Below are 9,598 nucleotides of genomic sequence, written 5' to 3' on the forward strand. Positions count from 1 at the left end.
TAAAATAATTCATATATCAAAGCATTCTTACTTTGTATTCAAGGCAGTCTTCTTCCAGTTTTCGAAAGGCGTCAATAGTTGCGATTCCAACTTAACGGTCGTTATTTCCGGCTGCACGACATAGTCCGCGCCAATCGATGTCTTAATCACGTTTTCCGAACCCCAATCCAGAATAATATCTACCAAATAACTGTGTGGACTACGTACGATCAAATCACAAGAGCCGGTTACTAGTCGACCTGGATAAGTCAACATTACCAACACGCTTCGTTTGATTCCGGGAGAACTTACGTCTATCAGATACACCCTGTTCAACTGCAACATCGTACTCAGCTTCAAGGTAGGATCTCTATTAGCATCCCACTTGATTTCTGCCGCAAACTCATGCCGATCCTCCTCGTTGATACCGCTCAGAGTCAGATGCACGTCACGCCATTTATGCAGATGTAGCTCTACACGAATTTCTCGCGTAGTATCGACGTTTGTCATCACCGAGTACACGTTGCCACGGTATCTCGCTTCTACATAAGACATTAAATTGGTCGCCGACAGCATCGTGTGATTCAGCACAAAAGCGTACTTATCATAATCCAGCTGTTCGGCATACAGACTGATTTTGAGATCGCTGTGGTCCTGATATAAATGGCAGTTGAGTAGAATTGGAGTGACAAAGCTTGGCGATTTGAAGATCATTTTCATGTGATGATTGACGATAACGGCAGACGATCGATCAGAATAAGCGCCACGTGCAGTCATATTATGACCGCTAAACCATGTTCCGGAGAACTCCAGGTCGTACTCGTTCCTCGAACGCTCGTTGATACGCGCGTTGATTAGCATTGAATTGAAATTCGGAATTGTCAGGTTTGTATGACCTTCCATAGAAAATAATAAACCGCGCGGCATAATAACATTGACGATCAGACTAATCTCCTTGCCTGCAAATATAGGATTTCTGAATTTTTTCTTATAGCCAAAAAAATTTCGCATACATTTGTAAATAATTGTATTATACGAATTGTATTATTTGTATCTTACCTGGTGCGTATCCTATGAGCAAGCTGGTCTTCGATTCAGGGCCAAGGACATGGTGATTAACTCCCATCTTGAGATCCAAGTTCTGGATGGGTTTAGTGACGGCTATTAACGCAGTCACCTTCGTGCCTTGATTCTGGAAGTACATCTTCGAATAGGAGATAATGAGCTGCGCCGTGAGTTTATGCCGATCGTCCTTAAGGTGCGGATTGGAATTTACTTCGGCATGGAGCTCCAAGTGGCCAAGAGCTTGCTGGTACCAAGCGCTTATTACAGCGTTGAGTTGTGGATAGGCGGTGGAATGCAACTTCATTTCAGCGGCCTTGTACGTTAATGTCTTCGAGGAGCGATTAGACAGCGAAACCTCCAAGTGGAGGGTTTCCTTTCTTGGCATATGTTGCATCTGATAATCCAGCTGAAAATCGCCGGCCAAGCTGATATTTCGCCTAACAATGTAGCCGACTAATTTGCTCCAAACTCGCTTCGTTTGGAAGGTCAGGTCTATATCGAACTGGGAAACATTGTTCTTCTGTGCATTTCTAATGGCACCTGTGATTTCAAATTTCAAGTATTGCTTAACTTTTTAGTATTTTTTTTAAGTATATGATTATATGTATATAGTATACTATTATATATCAATATAATAACTAATTAGAATTTAAAAAATTTAAAGATAAGTAAGAAGCAAAATTAAATTATTTTTTTGAAAGAGTTAATTAACAATATGAACTCAATTGCTTAATTATTAATACAATTGTGCGTACAAAATACCTGAAATGGCAGCTACGCGTTCACTATTGATAATTAAATGAGCTGTAGGATGATAAGTATAACCGTGATTGAACTTTTTTCTCGAGTAACCTAGACTAGCATCTAAGTGCTTTGTGCCATTAATATCAAAACCAATATCTATAAAAGTCTCATCTTCGGAACGTTTATATGTACCTGAAAAATATACAGACATTACTATAATACCTTCGTTCATCATTATTTGAGAAAACTCTAGACACACATTCAGAAAACACTACCTTTAGCAATTAGAGAATTGCCAGCCGAATGAAATAGAGCAGTAACGTTATTATTCATTATGTCAAAGGTGATAACAGCGCTTATCTCTCTATTCACCTGAGAGCCAGGCGTATCGAACATTAACTTAAATGTGCTATACTCCTGAAAGAAAATTAATAAAAAATATGAAAAACATCTATCGCTTTATATATTAATATTCAGAGAATCAAGATTTTATTATAATTCTCATTAAATATCGTTATTTAATTAATATACTTATCGAAAACAAAGAAATTACACGTAGGTATTATATAAAAAGTTATGCGTAGCTTTGATTATACCTGAGTCTTGTTCCAGCTATATTCTAACACATAATTTTTGGCGGTTGGATCAGTTTTAATCAACGAGACCTTGAACAGCGTAAGACCATTTAAAACGAAATAGGGTGCATTGGGATCTTTTGTCACGTTTGTAAATTGATAATCAGTGCACATTTTTAAACCGATCAGCCTATCTAAGGCGGCCCAGCTGCAAGTAGTGTTGCTGACGATATTCTTGGGTATAGCAAGATGTCGCAAGTTTTTCTGATTTTGATCGGCTACCAGAATACTCAATAGTTTTTCCTGCACCTCGCCACCGTTGCTTTTGATAAAAGCAACGTCCGAGACTAACGAAAACATTTCAATCTTGCGATTCGGTAAGCCCAGACTCACATGCACTAAACGGGTGTTGTTTAAATTCAGATGAAGGTGCATATTTCCGGAAGTGTAAAGATTTGTTCGTAGTTTAAGCCCGGCAGATTTGTAAAAAGCATCCACCGTCATTGTGCTCATCATATCGACACTAATACTGTAAAAAGAACAGAATAAAGATATGTGATATTTACATAAAAAACTAAAATTATTTTCTTAAAAAAATATTATCCTATCAAATAAAATAAAGATAAAACATTAAAATTTATTACATATATAAAGATTAAAAATATTATACAAAACTAAAATAAATATATATTATTAACGTAAAAAAATATATCTTTTCTTGCTATAGATATATGCATACATAGGAACTTTTATTTATATCTCTTATGAAAAGAATTTCTTATCTATATTTCAAATAAATTTATTACGAAATAACTTTTTTATTACGAACCTGGAAGCGATATTGGCAGTGAGTTGAAATTCATTATCAGAGAGTCGAGCATTATTAAGCATTTTTGAGATCTTAAAATAGCAAGCCGCAGAACCAGTAAGATCCAAACGAATTGGCAAACCAGATCCCATCGGTACTACATAAGAAGAATCTAAGAACATTGCAGTCTTCTCGTAGAGGATCTCCTGCATAGCGAGAAACTGTTTTATCCTCTGCCAGGGATTGAAATTCATTAGTGCGGCTCTCACTTCCTTGTCGCCGTCCAACATCGTAAACATCAACTCGTTCCCAAATATCTTTCATAATAAACAAGATACCGTAATATTATTATCATTCAATTATTTTTTATTTTATTTACTTTTCTATTACCTTATAACCGAAACTTATTTTCGGATTATCAAAATTGTTATCAATAACATTAGGTAGCCGTTTCACGCCATCCCAATAATTCTCATTCTCGGATGTCGATCTAAAACGTCTGAGAAAATTCTGAATATGATTTGAAATTCGTTCATTACTGTAAATGCCATCCGGACCGAAGAGATTTTCCGCGTAATATTCCAGACCCTCCATTCGCGCTGTGATTTCGAACAGATTCACAGATTGCCCGAGGAGATCGGTAGTCACATTGAAGGTAAGCGAGCGTGGTACGTATGATTTAGGCGAGAAAATTAGATTCGTCTGATAACTCATGCCGATGTTGTACTCTTCGGAAAAGAAGGAGTTCTCGTAATTACGCGAAAATTTTCTAATGTCGTTATTGAATTTGTTGCCGATGTCCCGATCCGTCAGAAGACTTTGGATCTCGACTCTGGTAGGCGAGGCAGAATTGTAGAGATTTGTTAAGTGACTCCATACGAAAGAACCGACTAAAAATATAGAGAAAAACTTATGATATAAAATATTGTGATAAAAATTTATACGTTTGAATTATTTAATGTGAGTATAATAAATGAAGTACAACGAACCTTGGTTGACTTCTTCTACTTTGAGAGCGTGCTTGATAGTCTTGATAACATTGTAATCAGGGCAACGCATCACTTGTAAATAAGAGGCAATACGGATCTCCGTATCCAACGTCATGTTACGATAATAATCGAGGAAGAATTCATCTCGAGTTTCTTCGCAAGACGGCAGTCTACGGTGAGCATCAATGGCAGCAACGCGAACTTCCATAGGTAAGAATCCACCAGTATTGTCTATACATTTCTTCAGTTCTCTTCGCAAGTCTTTCGTTTCGAGTCCCATATTGCCTATCGCTTTCAAAGCTTCCAGCGTCTGTAATTATATTAAAAATCTTGTTTTCTCATTTCTCATTCGTTTTTATATATGTTTTTTCTTTTATTTTACTACAAATAGAGAAAAGAAATCTGTAAATGTCTTACTTCTTTTGTCGTAATGGAAGAATGAAAACTGGGCTCGCAACCTTGCGAAATTTTCTCTTGAAGATGCGATAGAAGTACGTTTACTTCCTTCAAATCAATACAATCAGGATTATTTTTACAATACGTATGAATGATGGTGGAATAACTGAGAATAAATTGGACATGAGGAATTTGATGCTGGAAGTCTAATAGCTTTGAAAGAGCTTTAATGGTGTCGTGATCCGGTTGTGGAAACAAAGCAAAAGTGACAATCCAATCGTTGATGATCGCCTGATTGACGTATTTCTTCATTATCAAATCATTCATCACATTCACTGCGGCATTGCTACTTAAATACGGCAATGCCGCGATAATGTACTTCCTATCGAATAAAAGAAGAAAAATAAATAGATATAGTTAAGTTAAAATCTTAGCAAATTATATTAAACAAAATTAATTTGTTATAATTTTTAATTTTACTTTTTAATTATTAATATTTCCATTTTTGATTAATCAGAAAAACGTTATATCCAAAAACATCAGTTACATACTTCCCGTTTTTGCAAATGCTATCGGCTTTGTTGAACAGCTGTGATAGTAAAGAATAATCCAGGAAACGAGTAGAATGAATGAAATTAGTGAATATTTCGGAAAATCTCTGCTGCAACTCATCGATGCCCCCAAGCCTGCACATATTCTTTAGCAAGTCTCTGGAAGTCCGCATCTCACCGTGCATAGTTTTCAGAGTCTTTGTGTGGTCGTATAATAACGTGGTTCTCTTGACACGAGGTACACTTCGTACGAAGTTATCCTCGTCTCTTCCTTCGTCATTATTGTTTTCATTCTCTTCGAATCCGTAAATGGAACTCGTTTCCGTTGTTTCTTGAACCAGCTGAAGGACCGTCCGAGACTCGGTCTTGGCACCAGCTTTATCACCATTGGAAAGAGGCTGCAGTATTCGCACCTCATTACAGACTACTCTCTCATAGACATTATGATCGATCGTGATTTCGCAATCGCTACGTGAATTGAACAATCCATGCTGACGATGTTGCTTTCGCGGACTTCTATAGGGATTCGACTGCACGATAGAGAAATATTTGGGGCCGTTTCGACAGTCAGCCAGGTACTTGCTCTTCTTCACAATCAGGCTGGTTTTTTTGGCCTCGTACAGGCGGTAGTGAGTATCGCAGATACCGTGAACATCCACCTCATCGTCGTGATGGTCTATGTCGAAGCGTCGCATGCTGTTTTGCAACATCGACAAGATGCCCCGCTTAATATTCAACACCCAGGCCAATTCATGTTGATCTGGGCATAGCTCGTGGATCAACCCATCATCGAAAGTGAACCTCAACTCGTGGCGCTCAAGGTTGGCCTTGAATTCGGAATCAGCGCGATCCGGAAATTTAGGATTGTATGTGCTACGATCGTGGCTGATGCTGGCATTCAGAATTCTTAGAGTGCCCTCGCAGGGGCTGTTGAAGTGTATGGACAGGGTAGCATCAACGTGTAGAGCTGAATCATTTCTTGAATAACTGGATGACAACGGATGATAGCCCAGATTTGTGCTTACATCCACAGAGTATGTATATATGTAGTGGATATCTTCGTGATATTTGAATTTTTTTTCCGACGGAACTAAAAAAATCGAGATAAAAATTTGTTTTTTAGTTAAATGGAAGAAGTTCAGATAATGCCCGTTTCTATCAATACAATGTAGATACGTTGTCTACAACTTTAATCTTGGTTTAACTTATTTTTTATCTTTTTTTAGCTCTAACAATTAGAAGTGGACGTTCTTAAAAAGACTAAACCTAAATAGTTTTAACATCACGCGACATAATACTGTTAAACTTAATATTTACTAACAATATTGAATTTTAAAGACACAGTCGATTTTTCGATTGTGAATTCTAATAGATATAGAAAATATATAAAAATACAATTCAATATTTCTGGTAATAAAAATTTATTCTTTCACAAGTATGTAAAATTCTTTTTTAGATTTTTAAACAGTCCAGAATATAAAAAACTGCACCAAATTTCAAAGATCTAGATTAAAAAGGATACAAATTTTACATTATTGATAAAGAGTTAATATATAGGATGTTTTTTTTCCATTATACAGGATGTTTTTTTTTTCATTTTACGCGCGTATTATTCTATAACGACAGATTTCTTAAATAATTTGAAATTGATATTTCTACAAAGAAAACAGAGAAAAGAGTGAAATTTTGCATATCTTTATTTTCCGAACCTTCGTACACACATTATGATTTTTTTACTTCAAAAAACACATAGATAGAACATTTCCTATTCAATTAATAGAAATGTAACATTATCAAAAATGGAAGTAAGAATATTATGACATAAATATTAATAATATTTCAACGAGATAATTAGTCAATGAGAGAATAACATTTATTATAACTGATATTAATAAAACGTTTAAGCTTCGAAAATATATTTCTACTGCATCTATCAATAATTTATTTTCTTAATAATTATCATTTCCTCGTATTCTCTTATCTATGCAAGTACGCGATTGAAAAATAAACGTCAGTATCCTTCACCTCAACAAACGCACGTACTACGATGAAAATATGATAATTGAGTAGTTGATATGTGTCAATTAATTTAGCGAACTTATCGCAATTAATTCATATTTAAACAACAAAAAAGAAAGAAAAATAGAAATATGTATGTATAAAAGAAATAATTTGCGATAAGTTTGCTAAATTAATTGACAAATTATTATTTGAGATAAACTATTTTTAATTATATTAGAAAATTGGCTTTGCGTATCAATGAACGAGATATTATCTATACATTTATTTACTCTAAATAATTGGTTTGCAGATTAAAATACAAAATGAGTTATTGTTCTTTAAAATTAATAATATTCGGATATATAAAGAAGAAGCATAAAAATGTAATATTAAAAAATGCTGTTCTAATGATTTACAAAAAAAAAAAATGAATGAGTCACCGAAATATGAAACCGGATTTTATTTAACGATATGACATGGGATAACGACTTCAGAGATTGTAACTTAAGCCTAGAAATATGATAGCTGAGTGCCGGATCGTGCTAGTCTGGAGTGTGTCTGCATAAAAATGTTACTTACTCTTGCATTTTGTTCGGCCGCATAGCGTTGGGTGGTCCTTGGTAATCTCTGCAAGGAAAAAAAATCGTAAAAAATGTCACACGTGTGAAACATCTGGCGTATATATTCACTATATTATACTACATTACACTATATATATCGTATACACTGTGTTAATTATCTTCTATATACTAAATTCTATTCGGAAAATAACATATTGATCATATTAAGACTGGACGATATAAATTACATTTAAAAAATTAAAAATTGTTTAATAAATAGATTTCAAAAATAAATTTAAATAGCGTATCTTAAAAATTGGATTGTTCGTTTGAAGACATTGTTAATATATTATTTGAACTATACATTTTTAGATTTATTAAATCACAATATTATAACGCCTTCTTTATTTATCGTTAATTTCAAATAATTCAACAACAAGAAGTCTCACGCGTCTAATATGATTAGATTTACTTGGAGATCATTTTCCTACGCAAAATGTACTGCCCGATAACGATTACACATAAATTAATGAAACACCGGATGTCGCAATAAATATATACACACTGCAATTTATGTTAGTACCGGAAATTGTCGATAATTACCTCCTCGCACAGCAGTTACTGCGCACGCGAGCGCAAGAAATAGTATTGCCTTAGTAGTCATGGTTTCCGGGAACAATCCTTATCGCTTCCAGAATTTGCGAAACCTTCCGAGACAGGTGCTTCTTCACCGCGCGGTCTTCATCCCTCGATGCGAAACTATCAGAACATGTCTCGTTATTTCACCGATTTAATCTGTAAATCCTGTAGATCAATCAGTACCAAAGAGTCATCACTGGAAAAAGGAACTTTCCCGATAAACGATTTTTAATTACATCAATCACACACTATATTCTTCTTAAATCTTTTTCTTTCTTCTTACAGGGGGGGTCTCTCGCCACTTTTGATTTTTGAAAGTTTCGCTTGGATTAATCTTAAATTATACGGAGGTGTATCTACCGAGATCTGTCGTTGCCACGGTGGCTTGGCTCTTTCTCCCGTGGTGAAAATACTCGCGATAACCACCCGGATGATAAACCGGGGTGCAGATCGGCGGCTTGATTGGAGACGAAGGTGGAGGTAGAGAGAGAGTCGAGAGATCGTGCGGCGTTCACTGCGTGCGACTAAATAAGTATTTCCGTTACTGGCTGACCGACGAATGATCGAACGAAGAGGGAGAGGATCGGATGTTAAAGGTCTCCTGATGCTTTCTCTGTTTGCGCAGAGGTCGGAGGTCAGCTTGTCTGATAAGATATATAAGTTGTCCACGACGAAATCCTAGGAAACTTTGCCTTTGTACGTAAGAGAAGCGTCAAGAGTGTCGCACGCATGGAAACCGTCAGCTTCGAATAGCGTTAAAATCAGTTTTGCTGACTTGACTGAAAGAGAAGAAATAATGTTAGCTTTACTAAGGCATATTCTTACGTTACGACGCACGTGTCCTTGCACTGAATTGTTTTTAAAGAAAAATACAGTTAAACGAGATGGGGTTGATTTAAATAGATTTGCTCGAAACAATTGTAAAAATACGCTGAAAAATAATATATAAATTAGGATTAATATATAATTTCTTTTTTTATGTTTTTTGACTATTTGAAGCTGATCATTTAGTTTTCCTTCATATAACTAATCTACTCATATTTAATAATCTTTCATATTTAATTGTTGACTAAGGAAACCAATAATATTTATGAAAATGTATCGAATCTCTTATAATTGAATATGATTTATTATACATACATGGAAACAGTAAAAAGCAAATTACATATATACATATATATTTGTTCTTATTTTAATTAATATTAATTTAGAATATGTATATAATATATATATATATATATATATATATATTATATACATATTCTAAATTAATATTAATTAAAATAAGAAC

General features: G+C 34.9%; 1 protein-coding gene across 1 annotated transcript in view; it reads right to left on the minus strand.

Moving 5' to 3' along the window:
- Window positions 1-8,332, minus strand: part of LOC108752572 — a 23,510-nt gene extending 15,178 nt beyond the window's left edge. Inside the window, 12 exon segments of the mRNA XM_018493479.1 lie at window positions 32-938; window positions 1,039-1,584; window positions 1,807-1,980; window positions 2,064-2,205; window positions 2,385-2,892; window positions 3,193-3,488; window positions 3,562-4,061; window positions 4,161-4,470; window positions 4,578-4,938; window positions 5,108-6,197; window positions 7,688-7,735; window positions 8,272-8,332. Of these exon segments, the coding sequence (XP_018348981.1) occupies window positions 32-938; window positions 1,039-1,584; window positions 1,807-1,980; window positions 2,064-2,205; window positions 2,385-2,892; window positions 3,193-3,488; window positions 3,562-4,061; window positions 4,161-4,470; window positions 4,578-4,938; window positions 5,108-6,197; window positions 7,688-7,735; window positions 8,272-8,332 (4,943 nt within the window).
- Between the last annotated feature and the right edge of the window lie 1,266 nt (window positions 8,333-9,598).

Source organism: Trachymyrmex septentrionalis, unplaced genomic scaffold, assembly GCF_001594115.1.
Source record: "Trachymyrmex septentrionalis isolate Tsep2-gDNA-1 unplaced genomic scaffold, Tsep1.0 scaffold60, whole genome shotgun sequence".
Taxonomy (NCBI): Eukaryota; Metazoa; Arthropoda; class Insecta; order Hymenoptera; family Formicidae; genus Trachymyrmex; species Trachymyrmex septentrionalis.